The following is a 26,002-nucleotide window of genomic DNA, read 5'->3' as shown; positions in this document are numbered from 1 at the left end:
CAAGAGTTTGCTTGATAGATCTCCATCTTTCCAAGCAGGCAAATTAGTTTATAGTATAAATGTTTAACCACCCTCATTTCTAATGCACCCTCCTACCAAACCTTCAGGAAATCAATTAAAACCTATCTCTTTGATATATTTCTCTGACTCTCTTCCTGCCTTGTATCTCTGAAATGCCTCCGGATATACCCAACTACTCTTGACTTGCTAATGTAATTTGAAAATCTTTTTCTGTAACATCGTTGTCTGTGTACAGTCTCTTCCTCTGTAAACCGCTCTGAACTGCTGTGGTCTTGCGGTATTCAAAATAAAGTTATTATTATTATCATAATATTGATTATTTTTCTTATGAGGTAATTTAATTTCCTGTCATGTATTTTCAACTTGTTAAAAATAAAATAAATAAATATATATATACACATACATATATACACAAATATATATATATATATATATATATTTATATATATTTATATTAACAGGAAAGATCAAAAATAGAGCACAGGAAAGAAGGGGAAGAAAAGGAAAGGAGGAAAAAGGGCTTTGGAAACTGATTTAGGCCAACAAAAGGAAAATTGGAAGACTAGAACCACAATGATTAGAAAAATTGTCCATACGATTGATATAAAAAAAATTTGTTTCAGCTATGGAAAAAATGTCTGGCTCTGAATCTAGAGGCTGTGATGGAAAAGGCCAAGTTGGATTTAGTGGCAATCAGAGATGTTTCCCCAGGGATCACCCCTGTCCCCTATTCTTTTCAACATTTATATGTCTTCTTTGAAATTCTTCCATCTTCCTCCCTTTGAAACTCTATTTACATATGCAGATGACATCCTTGCCTTTCTCGAGATAGATTCGAACCTCATTAATCTCACTGAAAATATAACAGCTTGTATAACGAAACTCCAATCCTGGGCCCTCTCTGTACAAATGAAGCTGAATGAGTCCAAAACAAAACTACTCTGGCTTGGCCCAAAATTAGATCAGTTACCCACGCTCATTCCACTACTTCTGGTCCCTCACTGCAGATTGAATTCTCAAGCAAAGTCCTGGGCATATTGACTCTACACTTTCCTTTAATGATCACCTCAACTCTCTAGTAAAATAATGTTTTTCTAGTCTTCACATGCTGAGGAAATTGAGATCCTGCTTCCACCAACAACATTTTGATGTCCTTGTACAATCGATCATTCTTTCCAGACTGGACTATTGTAATTCCATCTATCTGTCTAACCAAGAAAAATCTTCAAAGACTTCAGCGGATCCAGAACACTGCGGCTAGGTTGATCTTTGCAAAAAGCAAATTCGATCATGTTTCCCCGCTTCTGTCAAAACTTCACTGGCTTCCGGTGATTTCTAGGATTCACTTTAAATGTACCTGCCTAATTTTCAAGATCCTACATGGGATACATCTCTATCTTTATGGAGATAATGTGGTATACAAACTTAAGGTTTAGTTTAGTTTAGATGTGGTTCACGGAGAACCATGACTAGGATATAGTTATACCGGGCTATAATCTGTTCAGAAAAGACAGGATAGGAAGAAAAGGAGGGAGTAGTGGAAATATCTAGTCTTGCTTCAACTAGAAATTGTGCATTTTTTAAATTTTGTCCCAGTATTATGGAACAACTTGCCTGTGGAATTGAGGAAGGAAGAATCATTTCAAAATTTTAAGACATCTAAAGGCATATTTTTTTTCAAATGGCCTTTTAAAATTGATGAGATGGATTCGGGACTGCAGTCTGCATTTATATACTTTTATAATTTTTTTAAATTTGTATTAATTAATTAATTTTGTTAATTTGGATGTTATAGGACAGTGTTCTTCAACCACTGGTCCATGGACCAGTGCTGGTCCACAGAAATTTCCTGCCTGTCCACAGGGCCAGCACGTGCATCAGGCCCAAAACAGTGTTCTTCAACCGCCGGTCCACGGTGCGATCGATGTGGCGTTATCTTCGAGCCAGCTCCCTATTTCTAACTGATTCAGTGCACAAAGCCACAGGCAGTGGCTCCTACGGGCATCCTGCGCCTGAACCGGAAGCCTTCTCTCTGACGTTGCAACGTCAGAGGGAAGGCTTCCAGATGAGGCAAGGGACGTGCAAGGTGCAATTAGTACTATTATGGGGGCGGGGTCTGGGGTGGACATGGGAAGAGATGGGCAGGGTCTGGCCCACGACTTAGCCCAGTATTCTTCAACCGCCGGTCCACAGACCGATGCCGATCCACAGAATAATTTTTATATTTCTGCTGGTCCATAGGTGTAAAAAGGTTGAAAACACTGTTATAGGATATTATGTATTACAAATGCTATTCTTTTTCCTTTTCTTTCCTATTTAAATGGAGTTATATTGCAAACCGCTTTGATCCTTTTTGGCTGTATATGCGGTATATAAAGATTTTAATAAACAATATGTTAAAAATCATATTAAAGTCACATAATTGCAGGATCTGCAAGGTAAGGAAGAGGCACTGTGGGTCAATCTGGAAAGAGGGAATGGAACATGTATTTATATTAGTATGATTATACAGGCCTCCTTCACAGCCAGAAGTAGACAGAGATTTGATAGCAGACATTCATAATACAGCTGTAAAAGGGGAAGTATTGCTAATAGGTGATTTTAACATGCAAGATGTTGGAGTATCCCTATTGCAGGGTCTCCTAGAAGTAAGAAGATCCTGGATTCTCTTCAAGGAGAACTATTGCAGCAGTTGGTAATGAAACTCATATGTGATGGGGCCATACAGGACTTAAATGGGGAAAGTGTTCTTCCTAGGGCCTTTTAGCCGGGCACTCCGCCTGGCTAATTTAGGTGACCGCCAGGCTGCTTTCCACCAGTGAGTAACATTCAGAGTAAGCAACATTTTGAGAAAAAAAAAAAGTTCCATGTCGGCTATGTCCCCTTTCCTCAGGGAATCTCTCCCACACTGCCTTTGCAACTGCAACACAAAAAGGTTCCCTGCTTCGGGGTCTGTAAGGCTCCAGCTGGTTGATCCTCGTCAAGCACAGCTGGGGGCAGGAAGCAGTGGAGGTAAGGCTGCGATCAGTTCAGCCAATAGAAGAGCAGCAGCAATGAGGAGCAGATTTTGATTGGAGGAATGCGTTGCTCCCGCCACAATATTTTTTTACCTTGGCGTTGGAGCAGTGTGCAGTGGGACCTCTTTGCATTCTCCCGCATCATTTTCTGGGGAAGTTGCCAGTGCCTCTGATGTTGGCTGCCCCAGAGGAGAGCTTTGGGTATTAGGGGCCAGCCGTCTTCCACTTCTCTCCCCGTAGAATGTTACGTAGGTGTTTCAGATGGAAACACTCAAACCTTAAAAGGTTATTCCGGTCTGTGGATTTTCTGAAGATGGTGGTATTGAACTTGATATGATATCCAAAAACGGCAGCGAGTGTGTATCGGACTGGACTGTGAACTTCAAGTTAGTATCACCCTGATTAATCCATGTCAAGAATGAAGACAACTCTGTTTCTGTGCCCAGCCATACCGCGAACACGTCATCCATATAGCGTTTCCATATGAGCAATTTGGCAAAGTAGACTGAAGGATACAAATATTGCTCTTCGAATGCTGCCACATACAAACACGCTATAGTCAGTGCCATCTTGGCTCCCATGGCAGTGCCTCGAATTTGTAAAAAGAAAAGAAGAAACAGTACGCAGCATCACAGCAGAATCCATAATATGCAGAAAGGGATCCCTGCAGGAAAGAGCCTGAAGCTCTGAAACCCTCCAGGTTAAAGTAACAGCCACAAAGAAGACTGTCTCAATTGCGACATCCATCAGAGACACCTGCTCCAAAGACTCATAAGGGGGATGAGCCAAAGAGCAAAAAATCATATTAAGGTTCCAGGTCGGACAGGGAAGGCGCAAAGGAGCCTCAGTCACAATGCGCCCTACAGAAAATGAACCACATCCGTATGAACTGCCAAGGAGCCCCTCAGGAAAGGAGAACCCATACACGAAAGACCAGCAATCTGAACCTGAAGCGAAGCCATTGCAAGACCCTTCCTTCAGGCCTTCCTGCAGAAACTCCAGGACCTGAGGAATCGATGGAAGAAAAGGGTCCACCTGTTTCAGGGCGCACCAAGGCTGGTAACACCTCCAAGCCTTCACTGTGAACGTCTGTTTACTGTGAAGCAACATGGAAATCACCAACGAAGAATAGCCCTGGCTAGTCAAGGCTGCGCGCTCAAGAGCCATGCCATAAGACCAAAGTGATTTGGATCCTGCATCGCAATCGGACCCTGTGTGAGGTGGTAAGAATGACAAGGCAACTGGAGCCCCCAATCCTTCTGGTTTGCAAACCATGGCCGCCTTGGCCAATTGGGAGTCACCAGAATCACTGGCCCCTCATGATCCACTATCCTCCTCAACAGACACTTTATCATGGGCCAAGGAGGGAAGACATAAATAAGATCCTCCTGGGGCCAGGGGATGAACCAGAGTGTCCAGGCCTTCATTGTTGGCCTCTTGATGACAAATGAAGAACCGATTGGCCATCTTGTTTGCCACAGTCACCATGAAATCGAATGTGGGGAACCCCCACAGATCCACTATACAATCAAATGCTCTTTGAGAGAGAGACCACTCTCCAGGATCCAGAGTGACTGAGAAAGTCCACTTGAACGTTGTCCACTTCTGCCACATGCACTGCAGACAGCGCCACAAGGTGCCTCTCCACCCATCAAAAAAGTAGCTGAGCCTCCACGCTCAGCGAGGAACTCTTTGTGCCCCCTGAGAATTGACGTAAGTCACCACTGTGGCATTGTCCGAGAACACATGGATGGTTCGATGATGGAGAAGACCCTCGAAGTAGAGAAGGGCCAGTCGAATCGCCCGCAGTTCCAGGTGACTGATCGACCACTTGCACTCTGAGGATGCCCACCAGCTCTGAACCAGGACGGACATGCACACTGCTCCCCAGCCCTTGAGACTCACATCCATCGACAGATCACCCAATCCGAGATCTGTAAGGCCCCTAGACAGTAAGTGGTAGGCCCCAAGACAGCGAGAGAGGACGCAATCACCATGCTAGACTATTGTGCGCCACAGTTGTCTAAGAGCAGGAGTGCATGCAACGGGTCCCTTTGTATATTGCAGAACGAAAGCAGACACTCCTGCAGCGGCTGCAGATGAACCCTGGCCCATAGTCCCCAGAACCTGGAAATACTGTCACGCCGTCGGGATCAGAAACGCCAAGTCTCCGATAACCTGTCATAGAGACCGGACACGGGCAGAAACACTATGTTCTGACCCATGTGAAATTGAACTCCCAGGTACTCCAAATCCTGGGTGGGCTCAAGGTGACTCTTCCGAAAGTTGATCACCTAGCCCAGACATTGCAGCAATTGTACCACCTGCCGGACAGCTCGACTCCCCTTGGACAGTGAGGGATCTTTGATCAACCAGTCGTCCAGAAACGGGTGAACCAAGACCCCCAGGATGTGAAGATGGGTTGCTACCACCACCTTGGTGAAGGTCCGTGGTGCCATTGCCAATCCAAAGTGCAGTGCCACAAACTGGAAATGTTGCCCCAGAACATGGAACCACAGATACTTTCAGTGGTCCAGGAAAATGGGAATGTGGAGATGCGCCTCTGTCAGATCCAGGGAAGCTAGAAATTCCTCCAGTGCCATCGACACGATCACCGAGTGCACTGTCTCCATGTGGAAACGAGGAACCTTCAGAGCTGCATTGAGGTCCAAGTCTCACTCTGGCACTGGTTTGATTGCTGCAGATCCAAAAGTCTGTGGACTGTGGCCTGCACCTGAACCACCTTCGAGGCAGCTCACAGGGGAATCCAGAAAATACTCAAGAGGACAGAGAAATTCCAACTTGTGGCCATCTTTGAGAACCTCTAGAACCAAGCGGGGTTAGAGGTGATGGCCTCCCATTCCGCCAGAAAGGCCAACTGCTGCCGATGCACAGAGGAGGAGACATTGGTCTGGTGTCAGAACTGTTTCTTAGCGAAAGCCGCCTGCTGACTTGCCGCGGACTGCTGATGGCGGGGCCTGCTGAAGCGTGGTGAAAACTTTCAAGATGCTGTACAAGGCATCAGCCACGTAATCCACTCTGGAGATGAGAAAATCCAAATCACAAAGCACCAATGTCAGGATCATGGCGCAGCTTGGAATGATACACCTGAGCCATGCCGTCGCTGCTTTAATACCAGCCACGGCCGAATCAAATAGACACTTAAGGATGAAATCCATGCATTGGTCCTAGACATCATTCAGGACTACCCCTCCAATCAGTGGGAAGAGATGTGCGCTTGGTGACCTGCACCACCAAAGAATCCACCTTCGGGGAAACAAAGCACTTGTTAAAACCATCTGCCATGGGATAAAGTTGCACCATAGCTCTAGCACATTTCAAGGGACCCTCTGGAGTGTCCAGATATCTGCAAGAATGCGAACGTCACAAAAAGGAAGTAGAGTTTGGAAGACTGTGAGCATTATCACCACTGTACCCAGGGAGAGTCCACTGAGGGGGTTCTCTGAAGCAGCCTTTGTGGGCGAAACGCGTCGGAACTCTGCTTAAGTTGTTTCACCTTCACTTGTTGGAGAATTGTGGTGTTTAAAAAGCTAAGTTAAAGATTTTTTGAACTTTATATTTATTGATTTTGATCACCAGTTCAAACATTGAAGTTATATTATCATCCTCTAAAAAACTTTTTAGCAGTGTTATGAAAGACTAAGGAGATCGCATTTAGGGGCTTGTCCTCGGTTTGTGGTTCTTCTACCTTATTCAAGGTTCTGAGCACTTGCAAAAGTTATATGAGTGGTTGAGTACCCTTAATTGGTTTTGCACGTTGAAGTTTATTTTGGGACTCTTTGTGGTTTATTATGCCCAGCCAAGTATTGATTGGTGATCAAGAAGAGAGGCAGATTGTGGCCTCTAGTCACTCATGAGGGAATATTCAGCAGTGGCCAGCTGTTCCGACTGCAGCTTCTATTCCTGTAGAGATTCGGAGATTAAATCCATAAAATGCTTGGGCTTGAAGAATCTATGACTGCTGCAGTGCCACCCAGTAAAAGCATATGAATGGAAAGAGTGTCTGGCGCAACCGCAGACACAGCCAATTTACTCCCTGGTACCCCTGCAGGAAGGCAAAAGAAAGACCCTGGTCCCTTAGAGTAGGGGGTCCCTGTGACCAGTACAGAGGCCAGTGAAAGGGAGAGAGGAAGAGACTTTTTAACTAAGTGTGCCCGATAAAGCATATTCACAAATTCCAGGGAGAAGCTAACTTCTGCACCTCAAATTTGGAAAGCTTTGAAGATTTTTCGCCAGATCTGCACTTGCGTTTTGCTGAAAAATCGCCAGCGTACTTCCCAGGGGTCCCAGATGCTAATTTTGTGCGAGTTGGGACAGGTGTTTGAAGAACCTCCCCGGAGGTCAAAGGCACCAAATCCGGTCAAACCTCGCCCCCCTCGCTGGCTACAGTGCATATAGAACACGGCTGCGTATTCGACAGCCATCCACCGCAAATGAGGCATGAATCCATCCCATCCTGCCCTGCGGAGGCCATCTATGAAGTTTTCATGCCAAAACGAAGTTCAGAAATATGAAAATTTTACATTAATTTAAAATTGGTAAAAATCAAGATGGCCACCGCAGGTGCTGATTTTGAAGAAAGAGCCCAGGAAAATTACAGGAACCCTCAGAAAACTGTGATTTTGGGATTGTAGAGGTAGGGAGGGGTAGAGTATGTAGGAACACCACACATAAAACTCCTTTTCAAGACCCCTCAAAATTGCTGATTTAGGCTGTCAGCCTTTTACTAACTGTGACATGTGCAAAATGAGAGAAACTACAATTCTCCTCCCTTCCCCAAACTCTCCCCTCTGCCTCCTCTATTTAACCTCCCCTAAACTATAATCCCCCTGCATCTATTATGTAAGCATCCCCTAAATTGTAATTCCCCTGCATCTACTGTGTAATCGTCCCCCAAATTGTAACTTCCTGGAAATGTCCAGCTATTCTATACTGTAATCCGCTTAGAACTGCAAGGTACAGGCGGAATAGAAGTTACTAATGTAATGTAATTTAATATAATGTAATAGCTCACCAGGAGATTCTGTGCCTCAGGGAACTTGGAAAAGTGGATTTCAAGTCTTCTGACTGCCCCACTAGCCTGACTACCAAGGCTAAAGACCTCCGCCACCAGTGCCCAACAAATACTGACATATGTAAAACAAACTCCATTACGACAGCTCTAATAGACGCCAGATCAGTAAACGGCAAAGATCTTACTCTATTAGATGCCATAACAAATAATAGATGGGACCTCCTGTTAGTGACAGAAACATGGCTAAAAGACAACGACGGAGCCACCCTGGGTACACTCTGTCCTCCATGTTACCAAGCACTGGCATGCTCCCACCCAGAAAAAAAAAGGTGGGGGGGTGGCAGCTATCACAAAATCCAAATTAAACCCATGCCATATAAATTCCATCTCATTAAAAGACCTAGATGGTCTCATCTTCTCAATAGGTCATGACAGAAAAATCATATTCATCCTAACCTACAGAGGTCCCTCCTCCCCAGTGTCTGCTCTGGATGATCTACTAGCTATAATAAGCAACCTGTCAGTAAACCACAAGCAAATCATTATCTTAGGAGACTTTAACTTTGCAAATTATCCAAACCTCACTGGGGCGCAAAGAGAATTTGCCAAATCGCTGTCAGATCTGGGATTCATCCAACAAGTCCACTCCCCCCACTCACTCTTCTGGAAAGACTTTAGACTTGATCTTCATCTTAAAAAGGCCCACAAAGTGATAATAAATCTACCCTATTAACCATCCTTCAAATCCCTTGGACTGACCACCACATAATCACCTTCAAACTACAAATTAAGAGCAAAAAAACAACAGAAAATCCTTCATCACAAAAAACAACCACACTCAACCCAAAGTCAGTAAACCTTCACGCTTTGTCCCTTGGCATTTCCAAACAAGACTTAAATACAGGTCCCGTAGTCAATTCATTAGACAAGAAGGCACAGATATGGCACTCTGGCGTAAAATCACTCTGGTTCACAGAAAGTCTGAGAGGACTAAAAAGGAAAGTTAGGAAAGCAGAAAGAATTTGGAGCAAAATACACAGCACTGAGGACAAATCCACATGGAAAAGCCTTCTGAAAGAATAGAAACTAGTGATACTCAAAAGAAAAAAAGGAATATTTCACTAACCTAATATCTAAGTTCCCATGTAGATCAAAGGCCATATTCTCGTTGTCGAAAAACTTGTTCTCCTCCTCCCAAGGACCACCTCAGGACCTCTCTACTTTCTAACATGACAAGATAACACCCTAGACGTGGAGGCCAAAGCTCTGCCAAACAGCCCAACATCTTCACAACAGGATAACCTAACAAAGAGAGAAAATCTAAACAGCTTCACACCAGTTTCCATAGATGATCTGAAAGATTCAATAGATTTCCTACGTCCCACAACCTCGATCTTAGATCCATGACCATCCACAACACTTCTAGCTACCAACAAAATCTTCTTGTCCTCCATCCTACCCTACCAACGCTACTCACGGGACCTAAACTGCCGATCACCAATCATGTACTCGCTTACAACATTAAAACTTTAGTAGAATTGTGTTATGTTCTGTTAGTACAGTGAATGCTGTCCTAAATCTATACTATACTATGTAATATCTTCTACGAATGCCACAAATTCTTCTAAGCTATGTCTGCCAAAAATGTCTTTCAAAAATTTTGTCCTATACTATGAATGTGCCTTTGTAACCCGTTCTGGGCTCCTTTGGGAGGACGGGCTAAATAAATGAATAAATAAATCATGCAAATGCCTGGTAGAGGAACGCAGTCTGGCTCTGATCCCGGTCGCACCTCCATGGAACCGCTCAGCCTGCGCTTCACTCAACTAGCTGATGTACAATGTTATACCCTTTAATCCGCTGTATGTACAGTCTCTCTTTATTGTAACTACAGTTTATCTATATTGTAACTACAGTTTCTCTATATTGTAAACCACTCCTCTTTATTGTAAACCGCCTAGAAGTCGCAAGATAGTTGGCGGTATATAAAAATAAAGTTATTATTATTATTATTATTATTACCTGGGGTGAGCTAGCTCCCAAGGGAATGATCCTGGAGCCCTGATCTGATGTGCAGGCTGTCCAGGGGGCTTACTGCTGAGCAGTGAACCCCCCCCATAAGCAGACATTCTCCAACAGTCTGTGATCTCCCGCAGTCAAGGATGTCCCCACAAGGAACCTCCGCAGCACGAGGGCAAAAACCACAACTGAAAATTACTGAAAGCTACTGAAATATCACGAAATGAAACGCAAGCTGAAAAAATAATCTCCTACAGCCTGGCTTGTGGGAAAGAAGACTGCTGTGGACAGGAGCATGCTCAGGGATGTGTTATGAGAGGGAGGGTGTAAAAGTCTCAAAAGTTTTGAGGTTTCCTACAAATCCCTGGTGGGAGGAGGGAAATAACTCACTAGTGTGATTGTACATGAAATAAACAATTCAAACTTGAAACAACAATCTCTATGGGCAAATTAAAACACTACATAATGTTATTGATTGTTCAATTAAGAAAGACATTATTTAAGTGTTTTACAAAGTTCCCCTCAATTAATTTTTTGGATAATTTAACAGGCATAACTTGCATTTAATAACAAAGTCTTGATTTCACCCTCAAGTTTTTCACTTGACTGCACATATGCTTTTCCTGAATGTGTATTTGCTCCAGTGTTTAGTTGCTATTTTGGTATTTTACTATACTATGCCTATTTTTTGTAGTGTTACTTATGTACTGTTTCCTCTAGTCTTAAAATTATTGTAATTGTCTAGAATGGTTATTTAGGCTTGTGTATTATCTGTTTTTATTATATACTGCCTCGGTATATTGCTTTTTGTTTAAATACCAAGTTAAGCCATAAAAAAATGCTAAAATAAAAGATTCAAGTTTTATTAAAATTTGATATAATCGCCTATTCCAAGGTTTCTAGGCGAGATATAAAATAAAACTGAGCAATTTTAAAATACATGAACATAATTTTGGATTTACCAAACATACAGAACATTAGGGTAGGCGGGGGAGGAACTACAATTGTTAAAACTATCCTTAAATTAGTGCACACTTACTTTTGGAGAGAGAACCAATCATAGTCTAGAAACCCTATTATCCAAGTTTATTTTTGAATAAACAAGCCTCAATTACTATTACTTCCCAAGAAATGGTGAAAATCTTGAAATTTGAGTTCATGCTCCTTCCAAATTATATGATATTTATAGTATACACTAACACCCATAAGTAGACCCCCTCCAATTTTCTTTTTCATGTTACATTTTCTAAATAAATCTAACACACCAATATAAAGCAAACAATTAAGCATGATCCTGTCTCATATTTCATCAGCTGCAAAACATACTCTTTGTTGAGATTACTTACATGAATACTGCATCTTTTTCCACCACTACAGCAGGTATGTTGAAAGGGAATCCATATAATTTCTGAACAATATATTTGTATACTATATCAATGTTTTTATTTTCCTTTATTGATATATAAATAAGTGCGGCACCATCTTTGAAATGTTAAAGAAAATAGTCAATTATAGAATACGTGTCAGAGTTCAGGCATGCAGTTATGTTTACAACCCCTCAATTTTATTTTATTCTGTTCTAAATTCCACAATATTAATTTATTTCATTTGGAAAGCTGCTCAGATAAGATTAAGTCCATGATAAAAATAATTTTTTAAATACATATTCCAGTGAACATTTTCAGGACCCACCAACTTCTGCTGTGCTTTTGGGGTTTCAGTTCAAACTTCATCTGTCTTTTGTCTCTTAACTACAAGGTTACAACACCATAAACCTATTCCCAGACACCTTCATTTCCCATGTTCTTTATTCCTGTAACCTCCTGCTTCTATATCCAGTCACATCAAGGAAACACTTTTTTTGGCACTTACTGTGAACTAACTCTGTTCAAAACCTGGCATCTATTTACTCTGTTACCCATAGATACAACTGTTGTGCTCTGACTGGGATTCCCTTGAATCACATGTGGAGGCAATATTACAATATCCCCAGCCCCATAACTGAAGCCTAGTTCAGCATTAAACCCAGGCTCCCATATGGTAGTATGTTATTAGGCTGACTTCTACTGAGCACACTATGATAAAGTAATACAGTGGAACCTTGGTTTACAGGCATAATTAGTTCCAGAAGCATTCTCGAAAACCAAATTGCTTGTATATCAAAGCGAGTTTCCTTAAAGGAAGTAAGGGAAACTTGCTTGATTCGTTCAACCTCCTCCTCCCCCCCCCTGAGACTACCGGTGCTGCTCCATCATCCCCCCCCCACAAAAACCGGATCACACCCCCGTGCTAAAAGTGGCATCCGCCCTCCCACCCACCCAAAAAAGTTCCTTACCCCATCTGCTGCTTGCCGGTGCCAGTTAAGGAAAGATCCCGCCTCTTGTCTGGGCTGGGCCCTGAGTATCTGCGCATGCTCAAGGCCTTCTGGCTCTTGTTCTCTCCGGATGATCTCTTGGTTCATATCAGGGACCCCTCCACCTCGTTCCCAGTCCTCATCGACAGCATTCGCAAGTATGGAGATTTCTCCGGATTTTGTTTAAACCTGAATAAATCGTTGGCCTTAGCTCCCTTGCCCCACGTTCAATTACACTGGCTGGGGCCCTTCCCTCTTCATTGGGTTACCAACTCTTTTCGTTATTTAGGAATTCAATTGACCTCATCCATATCTACTTTATACAGAACTAATATAGATGCCTTACTGAGATATACTGAAGATTATTTGTCTCACTGGACTGCCCTACCGCTTTCTGTTCATAGTCGTATACATCTTTTCGCCATGACATTGTTCTCCAAGTGGCTTTATACTTTGCAGTTGCTACCTTTTTGGCTACTGGAAAAGGACTTGCGCACATTAGCTTCCCTTTTATCTAAATATTGTTGGAATCACCATAAACCCAGTGGCGTTTAAATTTTTATTGGGGAACTAGTATGGCCATCCCTAATCTTCGTCTCTATAATTTGGCTTGCTTGCTGCGCGTTCTGAGTGAATGGTTTTCTGATAGACAGGATTTTACCTCAAAGTCTTTTGAATTGGCGCTGTGGTTGCCTTGTAGTCTGCTGTCCTTATTGAATGTTCCGTCTTCGCTGCTCCCCCATTTTGCTAAAGCTAGTCTACTTCTCCGTTCGTTTCAGCTAGCTTGGATGGAATTGTTGAAGTTATGGCAGGGTAACTGTCATTCCTCTAGTATATTATCACTGGTTGGCAATCTGCAATTCTCGCCAGAGTCAGAGAATGCTACTTTTTGCAAATTTGTACAGAGAGGGGCAAGTTTGCTGTCTCATATTCTTCAGGACGGGACTCTGAAGCGCATTTGATCTGTATCTGGGAGACTGTCTTGCTTACAAACAATTACAGCATTATGTGGGCTCTTTGAATTGGGCTGACCTCGTTTTTCCCATGGAGGAGAGATTTGGTGAGTTGGTGGATCAGTTTCAGGAAAATGGTGTTACCATATCGGGTCTTCACAGGTATTTACACTCATTGGTCGCCCCAGCTGATAGTGCTTTGTGTGTCATAAATGGAGCCAGGATGTACAAATTCCTGAGCTCTCCTTAAACTTGGGGGCCCCGATATGGCATATTCCAGGCATATTGGTCAGTGTTGACTTGACAGAATGTCAATTTTGAGTGTTACATCGTGTGTATTATACCCAGGATCAACTACATAAATCTGGATATAGTGAATCACCGGATTGTCAAAAATGTTCTCAACATATCCACACTTTTATTAATACTTTTTGGTCCTGTCCTAAAATAAGGGATTTTTGGAGGAAAATTGTGCATTATGTGGCGCGAATCCTGCACCGTCCTATTACTATGTCCATGGCTGGTTTGTTATTAGATAAATATGAAGCTTTATGACTTCCTCAGCGGGGTGCCCATCTTTTTATGAGGAAGGTAGCTATACTTGGCAAGAAGGAAATATTAGCAGTTTGGGTGGGGGAGACTCCGCCCTCTTTTTGGGCATGGCGAAATCGTTTGCATGCTTTGTTGTTTCTTGAACGTCGGATGGTGGGATCTACTCCAAAGAAGAAGTACATTCTTTAAATCTGGAGGACTTACGTATCATCTCTTAGTCATAAAGCTCGTAGTGATGTTTTGAATGGGTTGTAGGGATAGTGTTCAAGATTTGCAAATGTTTGGTGTTCCACTGTGAGTCTCATTCACCGCTGTGTTGTTGTTTGTTTTCTTCTTTCTTTCCCTCTTTGTTTTTCACTTCTTTCTCTTTCCTTTTATCTTCTTCTGAGGGTTTGGGGGTTCTTGGAGTGGATATTAAGGGGTGGGGGGTCCACTATAATCATTCCTTTCTATTTACTTGCCTATGGTATACCGTTCAGGTTCTCTGCTTTGTTTCCTTTTTTGGGGGAGACTTATTGTGGTCTCCCATACCATGTAGATGGCTGTAGGGATGGGGAGGGGGGTTGGAATTGTTTATCCTAATACTCTGCTCCTTTTTCAATTTTTTTGCAGGAGGGGGAGGTTCGGTTCTTTTGTAAGGTTCATTGCTGGTGGGAGGGGGGGTTCTGTGGTGAAAATGTAAATTGTGGGACAAGTGTTCATCTTTGTATTGCTTTGTTGCTTGTTGTTTGTGTGCTGTCCTCAATAAAAACTTTTTGACAATAATGGACAGTTTACAGGTTAAATTTGCCATAGTTACAATGCTAAATTTTTTTTATACAAGTTTTCATCCTAACGTGACACATATCGAGATCTAATACCAATGTACATTTCTTTGTAATCCTTTGGTCATGGGCACGGGAGTTAGGTGAAGAGGTATGTTTTTATTACTTTCCTAAAGTCAAGGGATCTGATCTGTAGGAGCAGTCGATTCCAGGGGCTCAGTATGAAGTGGGAGTAGGAACGTCATTTGGCAGTTTGAAGTTGAAGGACATGACCAAGGGGGCGTTTTGAGATGTATTTTTCATCCTGGGAGCAGAGGGACCTGTTTGACATGAATGGAGAGAGCTTAGTCGTCACGTAGTCCAGCACCATGTCATGAAAGGATTTGAACGCTAGCATCAGGCCCTTGAAGACACATTTGGCTGTGGGCAGCCAGTGAGCCACCAATAGAGCCTGGGAGACAGGGTCATAGTGATGGAAGGTTTTTTTAAGTCAAATTGCCACATTTTGTACATGCTGAAGGCATTGTACATTCTTCATAGTGAGACCGTTGAATAGCACAGTGTTTCTCAAATTCTTCAAGCCAAGTACCCCCTAAGCTTAACAAATTTCAACCGAGTACCCCCACCCAAGCTCTGCCCCAGACCTGCCCAAGTTCCGCCCCTAACTCCACCCCCATAATAGTACTAATTGTAATGCAATTGTAATGCAATTTCCATCCATTTTTCATATACACACAATATAATCTTATTAATACAAAATGGTAACCACAAAATAAAAAAAAACAAAACGCAAAGCACACTGTACGTAGAGAAAATGTTCATTTATATTCATATTTTTCCCTAGAGGTCAAGGCAGATGACTTTAAAATATGCAATGTCACCTCAGTAACAACTATAGAAAAATAGACAAATATAGTGCAAAATATAGACAGCAGATATAAATTCTCAAAACTGACACATTTTGATCACTAGATTGAAAATAAAATCATTTTTCCTACCTTTGTCTGGTGATTTCATGAGACTATGGTTGCACTTCCTTCTGACTGTGCATCCAATATTTCTTTCTTTATTTCTTCCTCCTCCACCCTTCCTCTCCTCCCAAACCTCTTTCCCTACCCCAACCAACATCTTTGTGTCCCTCCAAGAGACCAGCTTTTCTTCCTCTCTCCTCCACCCCTATTGGCAACAAATCTCCCTCTCTTTCTCTCTTTCACTGTCCATCCGTCTTGAGAGATCCAGGCATCTCTCCCACTACCTCTACTGTCACATCCAACATTTCTCCCTCTCTCATCCCCCAGATCATGTGCATTTTTCATCACTGCCCACCAGCCCTATTTCTCCTTCTATCACCCCTCTCCAGCACCATGCCACATTTCCCCCTCCATCACTATGTCCAACATTCCGTCCCCTGTCATCTCCTTCAATCTGACCCTCTGTTCCCTCTCCAACATTCTTCCTCTCATCCTGATCTTCCCATGCATTTCTACCTCTCTCCTATTTCTCTCTATGCCTAATTTTCCTCTTTCTTCCTTTTCCTCTCACTTATGCCCAACAATTTTCTTTCTATTCCCTCCCTCCAATCCAAAATTAGTGCCCCCTTCCTCCCTCACGTCTGTGTTCCATGTTCATGTCCCCCCTTCCTTCTGTGTCAAGTTTGTGCCCCTTCCCCCCTCCCTGCCTGCCAGACATTGTCCAAGAATCGCATCCCTTCACTGTCCCAATGCACTCCTTCTCCTTTTCCCTCACCCCCACTCCTTTCTCCCTTTGTCTTCTTACTTGTTCAAACCACACCGCTCCTTCTGCCTTCAGCGACTTGTTTGGGCGGACCCGCAGCATGCAATTTACATGCTACACGTGGCTGACCCACAAGCCTTACCCAGGGCAGGATTAATTCTAGGCACACAAGTACAAGTTTGTTAAAAAATTTAAACGGGAAGGCAACTCAGAGAAATAAGATGTCTTCACTCCACGGAAAACGTTAAACTGACGACCTCGCAAGCTGGCATGCGGTGTGGGCAGTATTAAGCTTTGAATTCTTTAAGTGCCGGTGCACTTTTTTTACTGCCTATATGGGGGCTCCATGGATGACATCACCCACATGTGAGAATATGCTGCCTGCTTGTCCTAGGATACTACTATTTTCCAAGTTACAAGCTTGAGAGATGTTGACAGTGATTCAAATAGAGGCTTCATCAAAGTGGAATGTATAACATTAAGATCCCAAGAAACTGGAGGAGGTTCGATTGGTGATTTGGTATGAAAAAGGCCTTTCATGAATCAAGACTAAAGGATGAACTGATAATAGTTTGTTATCCAGAAGCTATGAAAAGCTGTAATAGCTCAAGATGAACTTTGAGACCAGAGTTTGAAAGGTGTAAAAGATAGTCTAGAAAAAGTGATTGGATCTAATGAAAGGAGATTACACCAGACTGTGAAATGAGTCCACTTGAAACAGTAGCAGCAATATGTGGAAGGTTTTCTAGAAGCGTCAATGATGGCTGACATTGGTACATTGGAAAGCTATCTAAAGGTAATTCGCTAGGAGAGATACCATGCCTTGAATGCTAATAAATATAGATTGGGATGGAGCAGAGATCCTTCATTCTGTGTCAGTAAGGTTGGAAAGATTTACAGTGTAATGTGTTCCCGCACACTATACTGCAGGAGGACAGGGAACCATGGTTGACATGGCCACTGAGGTGCTATGAGTATCATAAAGGCTTGCTCTTGGCGAAGTTTAAGTAGTGTCCTCAAGTAGAGGAATTGGAGGGAAAGCAAAGGAAGTTGCCTTGCCAGTCGAGGAGAAAGGCATCTGACTCCAAACAATTGGGAGTGTAGATTCTTGAACAGATGACTGGAAGATTGTGAGGGCAAGCAAAGAGATCTACTTTTGGAATCCCCCAGTCCTTGAATTTTGGATGTAAAACAGTTAAATTGAGTGACCACTCATGAGGCTGAAGGAATCTGCTCAACCTGTCCGCTAAGGTATTCAATTTTCCTGCAATATAAACTGCTTTGAGGAATATGTAGTGAAGTATCGCCCAGGATCAAATTTGGATTGCTTCCTGACAAAGTGGGTGAGACCCTGTGCCATCTTGTTTATTCACATAGTATATGGCTATTTGGTTGTCCGTACAATGAGTGCTGGAATGTACGTAGAGTTTCACATTGCTCAAAGCTTGAGGAGATTGATGTGGCAAGTTTTCTCATGAGAAATCCAGCTGCCTCAATTATGAAGGCCATCTAGGTGAGCAATAAAACATCTTAATATTTTATGGTGTGGCGTATGAAATAGAAGGCCTCTGGAAAACCCACTGAAGAAACTGAAGGTCTGAGGTTACTTGTATCTTTTTGGAAAGTGCTCTGGAGGACCGAGACCATTGGGTCGAGAGAGTCCTTTGAGATTCCCCGAGATGTAGATGGGTGAATATAGTCACATGAACTGTGGATGCCATGTAGCCCAGAAGACATCATTTGGTGTGCAGTGATGTGTTGAAGACTTGAGACTTTTTGAAAGATCTGTATTAGAGTGTCAAGCCTCTGTTGAGGTAGGAAGGAATGAGTTTGAGTTGTGTCCAAAAGAGCCCCAATAAATACACGAGTTTGAGTGGGTTGTAAGTGGGATTTATTATAACTGACTGCAAATCCGATAATTTCTAGAAGACATACATGAATCCAAGGCCAGCTGAGCTGTTTGAGGTGTAGAGGCTATGATTAGCCAGTTGTCCAGATAAGGAAACACACGAAAGCCACAAGACTGGAGGGTGGCTGCCATTCTCAGTAAGCATTTTGTAATCACTCTGGGTGCTGAAGCCAGTCAAAATTTGGAACCCTTTGTACTGGTAGTAATGTGTTCCCAATTGAAAGTGAAAATATTTCCTGTGGGCTGGAAGGATTGGAATGTGTATACAGTATAGGCTTCTTTGAAATCTAGAGAACAAAGCCAAGCATTCTTTTCTAATAGGAATAATAGGGTTCCCAGAGAGACTATTCAAAATTTTTCCTTCACCAAAGATTGGTTGAGAGCACGGGGACCTCTTGATTTTTTTTGGCATCAGGAAGTAGAACCTTCAGCCCCTCTCCTGCAAAGGAATTGGTTCTATGGCACTGAGCTGAAAAGGGCTGAGAGCTCCTGCTGAAGGAGGGTCTTCTGCTGGGAGTTGTGACTTTTTTGGAGGATGACTTAGATAATTTTTTTCTGCATAGCCCTGTATAACTATTTGTAGAATCCAATGATCAGTTGTTGTAAGAGCCCTTCAGTTGTAGAAGTGAGAAATCTATAGGCAGATTGTGAGGGAGAAGGTGAGACACGCTGGCTAGGTTCCCTAGTATGGAGTCAAAAAGATTGTTGGGACTTCTGTTGAGTCTGCGATTGAGTTTTTTTTTTAGTCTTCTGTTGTCTGGGACATCTTTGATATTCTAGAGCAGTGTTTCTCAACTCAGTCCTAGAGTATCTACTAGTGCTGCCCGATTCGCTGATTCAACGCTATTCACTTTGATGAATCAATTCAAACTGATTTGTTTTCTAAAAAAAATAAATAAAAAAAAAGACTCACCAATTCAGTGAGTTTTGAGTTTTCTGGCAAATCCTCAGCTGAATGGCTGGTGATATCAAAGTCAGAATCCTCAAAGTAATCCTTGTGAATCAGGAAGTATGTGTCAAGATGTAGGTCAAGGATCTGACCCAGGAGAACGTCTCTATCGATGATGCATGCATCAAGTGGGTCTGTGTCGACCCCGAAGCTGGATGTCTAGCAGCGGTGTGTGACCTCATCCTCAATGCATCAATGTATTCTCAAGATGGGCTAAGGCAGGCAGAAAAGTCTTAACGTTTGAAGACTGCATCCACAGTAGCTCCAAAGCTCTTGTATGAGCATTGAGCAGATCTCCTACTAGAGAGCCAGTACCAGAAGAGACATTGGCTTGGAAGCAGCCTGCAATACCAAATGGGGCATGAGAGACCTCCATGTTGAGGCATACCTATGAGGAAACATCAGCTGGATGGAAGAAGAGCAGTCTTTATTGAATCGACTCTTACTATGCGTCGAGGAAGTAGATGCTTGGGAGGACGCAGTGGCATGTCTAGAAAGGGAAATATGTTTCTGCTTCTTAGCTTTCTTATGTGCCATGTCCCACGATGCTCGAAGCATAGATGAAGATAATGTAGAGCACAGGTGTCAAATTCGGTCCTCGAGGGCCGCAATCCAGACAGGTTTTCAGGATGTCCCCAATGAATATGCATGGAATCCCAATTAATACTGCTAATGGACGTATTCAAATACAAATCTTCCCCTATTTTTTGTTTAACCACATAACATACATTTAGAAGAGAAGAACTAATACATATATGCACACAAATAACATACATTTAGAAGAAGAGAAGAACTAATACATATATGCACACATTAATAATTTATTAATCAACTTTACCCTTGTTGCCCCGAAAACCTGGATAATTCTACAATGTTCAGTGTTTTATTTAAAATGTCCTTGCCAAACTGGTGCTTCGTGGATTAAACTCCTGCTCTCATGATAAGATCTGCTTTCAAGAACAAGATCTTATCATGAAAGCAGGAGTTTAATCCATGAACTGATTATCCAGGTTTTCGGGGCAACAAGGGCATTTGCCTGGGTTGTCTATTAAAATAGGTGTTTGTTATAAGTCAGAGGGTGATATATTCAATATATTTATAAAATTTATGAAAAAAAATAAGGTTGATTAATAAATTATTAATGTTGTGTGCATATATGCATTAGTTCTTCTCAATGTCCTGGCGATACCACTAGCTGCACTCTTCAATCTCTCCCTAAGCACAGGGAGAGTATCCTTGGACTGGAAAACAGCCAACGTCATTCCTCTGCACAAAAAGGGTTGCAGGGCAGAGGCTGCGAATTACAGACCGGTGAGTCTCACATCAATAGTGTGTAAACTCATGGAAACTTTAATTAAACGCAAATTAGACACGATCCTGCATGAGGGGAATCTACGGGATCCCAATCAACATGGATTCACCAAGGGTAGGTCCTGCCAATCCAATCTCATCAGCTTCTTTGACTGGGTGACAAGGAAGCTAGACTTGGGAGAGTCTATGGACATCGTGTACCTGGATTTCAGTAAAGCATTTGATAGCGTCCCACACCGCAGGCTGTTGAGCAAAATTAAATCGATGGGGTTAGGAGAAACACTAACTACTTGGGTCAAGGATTGGCTAAGCGGAACACTTCAAAGGGTAATGGTTAACGGTACCCTCTCTAAAACATCGGAGATGACCAGCGGAGTACCGCAGGGTTCAGTCCTGGGCCCACTCCTTTTCAACATATTCATAGGGGATCTGACTCGGGGGCTTCAGGGTAAAATAACATTATTCGCCGACGAAACTAAACTATGCAATACAGTAAGTGAATGTAATTTACAGGATAGTATGACACAGGACCTGCTTACATTGGAAAGATGGTCCTCGACCTGGCAGCTGGGCTTCAACGCTGGGAAATGTAAGGTTATGCACCTTGGTAGCGGTAATCCATGCAGAAATTACACCTTGAATGGAGAAACTTTAACTAGTACTTCAGCGGAACGAGACCTAGGAGTAATCATCAGTGCAGACATGAAAACTGCCAATCAAGTGGAGAAGGCTTCATCTAAAGCAAGGCAGATGATGGGATGTATCAGTAGAAGCTTTGTCAGCAAGAAGCCTGAAGTCATAATGCCATTGTACAGAACCATGGTGAGACCTCATCTGGAATACTGTGTACAATTCTGGAGGCCACATTACCGTAAAGATGTGCTTAGAATCGAGTCAGTTCAACGGATGGCCACCAGGAGGATCTCGGGTCTCAAAGGTCTCTCGTACGAGGAGAGACTAAACAAACTACAGCTCTACACTCTAGAAGAACGTAGGGAGAGGGGAGACATGATTGAGACATTTAAATACATCACAGGACGTATCGAGGTGGAAGATGATATCTTCTTTCTCAGGGGATCCTCTGCCACCAGAGGGCATCCACTCAAACTCAGGGGCGGGAAATTTCATGACGACATCAGGAAGTACTTCTTCACAGAAAGAGTGGTTGACCGTTGGAATGAGCTTCCAGCGCAGGTGATCGAGGCCAGCAGCGTGCTGGACTTTAAGAATAAATGGGATACCTATGTGGGATCCCTACGAGGGTCAAACTGAAACATTGGTTGCTAGGTATAGACTTAAGAGGATGGGTCAGCAGACTTGATGGAATGATCGAGACCTGCATCGTGTTGGACTTTAAGAATAAATGGGACTTTAAAAATAAATGGGATGCCTATAGGGGATCCCTAAGAGAGTCAATCTGAATAAATAGTCACTAGGTATAGACTTAAGAGGAAGGGACAGTAGGGTGGGCAGACTTGATGGGCTATAGCCCTTTTCTGCCGTCATCTTCTATGTTTCTAATGTATGTTATGTGGTTAAACAATGAATATGCATGAGATCTATTACCGTGCAATGAATGCAAATAAATCTCATACATATTCATTGGGGATATCCTGAAAACCCAACTGGATTGCGGCCCTTGAGGACCGACTGACACTGTAGAGCCTTGCCTCTGTAAGAAGCCCGATGTCTGACACTCTGGATGTGGTGTTGATGCACTTGGCACTGATGTCAGTGCTTGCATCATATAAGATGAGTGTTGGATTCCAAGTTCCCAACGCAGTACCGAAAAGTTTTTTGAACTGAAAGTTTTTGGGCTTTCAGTGACCTCTTTTGCTTGCAGGAGCAGAGGTCACAGTGCATGTTCTGATGTTCAGGATACAGACACACCAATTATGTGGATCAAAGCCTGAAATGATCCTATTACAATCAAGAACATATTTTAAAGCCACTTAGTACTCTGAATGGAAAAGAAAACGGCTGACACAAAGACAAAGGGCCCAATGGCCCAGGGAGCTCAAGTAACTATGATGCTGAAAACAGTCAATACTCCGGGAAGAAAAAAAAAAGACTCAAAATGGTTCGAAGTAAAAAAACAAAGTTGGCAAACTGAAAAATAAGTATAGGAAGGTACAAAAGAATGGTAGAAGTTTGGCACGCTGAAGAGAAAACTGAAGACATAGCTTTTCAACTAGAGAGTTGCGCGGGGACAGAAATCCCACCCGTCCCCGCCAAAGTCCCACCCGTCCCCGTGAGGACTCCCACCCGTCCCCACCCGTCCCCGCGAGGAATCCCTCCATCCCCACCCATCCCCGCGAGGAATCCCCTCCGTCCCCGCCCGTCCCCGCGAGGAATCCCCTACATCCCCACCTGTCCCTATAAACTACAGAAATAGTTATTTCATTTAATTATGCTACTGAATTAAAGGCTCTGGTAGAAACCCATTTAAAAATAAGCAAAAAGACTTTATTAATTTGGAAATATTAATTGGGAAGAATACATACTTTGTAAACGGGTTTCTACCAGAGCCTCTAATGTTTATAAATTTTTATCAACACAACTAATATACTACTTTATCCTTAAGCAAAAAAAAAAAATAATAATTTTTTTCCTATCTTTATTGCCTGGTTTCTGCTTTCTTCATGTTCTCATTCAATTCCTTCCATCCACTGCCTCTCTTCTCTCTGTGTCTTCCATTTGCTCTGTTACTGTGCCTCTCCCTTTCTCCCCCCTCCCAAATTGGTCTGGCACCCATCTTTTTCCCTCCGCTCCCCCCCATAGTCTGGCACCTCTGTCTTCTTCCCTGCCAGCGTCTTCTTCCCATTCCCTCTTCCCCATTTCCTTTCAGTGTCCTTCTCCCCACCATCTTCTCCATGTCCTGTCAGGCAGCATCCTTCTCCCCTCTCTGCCTTCCCCATGTCCTTTCAGCGGCCTTCTCCCCCCTCTGTCTTCCCCATGTCCTTTCAGTGGCATTCTCCACCCCTTTGTCTTCCCCAGTGCTTTCAGGGTCCTTCCCCCCCCTTCCTCCCGTTTACCCCATGTCCTATCAGCGGCCTTCTCCACCCCTGTTTTCCCCATGTCCTTTCAGTGGCATTCTCCACCCCTTTGTCTTCCCCAGTGCTTTCAGGGTCCTTCCCCCCCTCATCTCCCGTTTACCCCCCTGTCCTTTCAGCGTTCTTTTCCCCCCCTTTGTCTTCCCCAGTGCTTTCAGCGGCCTTCTCCCCCCTTAAGCGTCTTTTCTTCTCCACTCCACCTTTCCTCCCTCCCTGCCTCCACCTTTGTGGCGCTTTTGCACCCGACCGACAACAGAACAGGCCCGATCGGACAAATCTCCCTGTCCTGTAGCCGCGAATCTAAATTACCTTCTTACAGCAGCTGGAGTAGTGAAGCTGCTGTAAGAGGTAATTTAGATTTGCGGCTACAGGGCAGGGAGATTTGTCGGCCGGGCCTGTTGTCGGTCGATCGGGGGACCTGACCGGCTGTGCACATTCTTCGGGGCGGACCGCCCCCTCCCCCCTCTTTCGTTCGCCATTGCCTTCTCCCTACCTGCCCTGCCGCACACAGCCGACCGGAAGTCTTCCTGATGTCAGCGCTGACGTCGGAGGAAGGGAGGGCTTTGCTTAAGCCCTCCCTCCGACGTCAGCGCTGACATCGGGAAGATTTCCGTTTGGCTGTGTGCTGCGACAGGGCAGGTAAGGAGAAGGAGACTACCCTCGCGGCTCGACCAACCCCGCTGCGATCCAACCCGCGGGATCCCCGCGACCCTCGGAGGCGTCCCCACGGGATCCCCGCGACCCTAGGGGGCGTCCCCACGGGATCCCCGTGACCCAAAGGGGGAACCCGCGGGATCCCCGCGGGTCCCGCGGGATTCCCGTCATCCCCGTTCCCGTGCAGCTCTCTATTTTCAACTCCATGGAAAAGAAGAAATGATGGTCCTGTGAGCCAATATTGGGCAGAAAGATACCGGCATTATCTATAAATTTAAATTAACAGTGCACTTGGTAATGACCATACCAAGTTCCTTGGATGATGTCACCAACATGAGAATATTATGCCCACTTGTCCTTGAATAGTTTTCACTCAAGTATCAGAATACATGGAGAAACCACTGAGAATATAAAGGAAAAAGCAGCTGGAAGCTGAAAGAAATGTAAATTGTTACTAAGGATGGATTGCACCATGGGAAAATGGGTTAATAAAGTCACATGATTGTGATTGTCTACCTTTCAAGAAACAGTCATCCATTCCTACTTGTTGCTTTCAAAATACATAAAATAAATATGCCAAACTGAAGAAAAAATGTCCAATTTAGGCTTATCCTCTATAATAAAAGCCTATGCGCGCATGCGCACTTAGGGTTTTGTGATCCCTGCAGCGTGCTGTGTCCTTCCTTGGCCATATTCTATTTACGGCGCATGGCGGCTTGAGGCAGCTGTCGCCACGTGCAGGCAGTTGAGCTATAGCAGTTTAAAGAGGAATGACTGGAGGGTGTCGTGCGGGTCTCAAGCAGGCAGTTGAGCTATGGTGGTGGCAGTTTGAACAGGAATGGCTGAAGGGTGTCGTGCGGGTGCTGAGAGGTGGACAGGAGGGCGAACGGAAGCTGGACAGGGGGAAGCAGGTAAGGGGTGCTGCTGGACAGGGGGAGCAGAAAAGAGGTGCTGGAGGTAAAAGGAAGGGAGAAGGCCTACTGCTGGACAGGGGGAGCATGGAAGAGGTGCTGCTGGACAGGAGAGAGGTAAAACGAAGGAAGAAGGGCTGCTGCTAGACAGGGGGAGCAGGGAAGAGGTGCTGCTGGACACTGAGGAGGTAAAAGGAAGGAAGAAGGGCTACTGCTGCACAGGGGAAAGCAGGCAAGGGGTGGTGGTGGACAGCAAGAAAGACAGACAGAAAATGGCCAAGGAGAGAGAAAGAAAGAAAGACAGACACACACATCTATTCTAGCACCCGTTAATGTAACGGGCTTTAAGACTAGTTCAATAAATAAAAGGCCAAAAATTGGAAAACGCATTCTCAACCAAGAGGCTTAAATCAAAATGATATATCGATTTACAGTTGAAATCAAATTTAATAAGGATACACTGTAAACAAAATCTTCTTATATGCGACTGAATGAAGTCAAAATGTTCATCTCTGTACTCATGTTCTTTTTCCAGAATACTAATGGCATCACACTGTTGGAAAAAGAGAGAGAGTAAACAATCTTGCACTGCAGTATTGATATATGACTGATGCAGTCATATAACCCTCTAGAGAAGTTTTATTTACGAGGGTTATTCAAAAAGTTTCCACACTTTCAGATTTTAGTTGGAAATGGTTGGGGCAGGAGAAGTGGTAAGAGGGCATGTTGTAGAATGTCATGTGACAAGTCAATCAGGAGCAAACAAA

At 43.6% G+C, this 26,002-nt stretch overlaps 1 protein-coding gene across 2 annotated transcripts in view; it reads right to left on the bottom strand.

Moving 5' to 3' along the window:
* The window catches only part of DYNC1LI1 (dynein cytoplasmic 1 light intermediate chain 1), a 141,705-nt gene that overhangs the window by 73,696 nt on the left and 42,007 nt on the right, over nt 1-26,002 (bottom strand). For both annotated transcript variants that reach the window (XM_033930100.1, XM_033930101.1), the window contains 2 exons: nt 25,695-25,788; nt 11,439-11,574 (listed from right to left, as the gene is read on the bottom strand). In XM_033930100.1, the coding sequence (XP_033785991.1) occupies nt 11,439-11,574; nt 25,695-25,788 (230 nt within the window). The remainder of the gene's footprint in view (nt 1-11,438; nt 11,575-25,694; nt 25,789-26,002) is intronic.

Source organism: Geotrypetes seraphini, chromosome 2, assembly GCF_902459505.1.
Source record: "Geotrypetes seraphini chromosome 2, aGeoSer1.1, whole genome shotgun sequence".
In the NCBI taxonomy this organism is placed as follows: Eukaryota; Metazoa; Chordata; class Amphibia; order Gymnophiona; family Dermophiidae; genus Geotrypetes; species Geotrypetes seraphini.
Note: the sequence above shows the minus strand (reverse complement) of the source record. Positions and strands in the feature narration are given on the sequence as shown.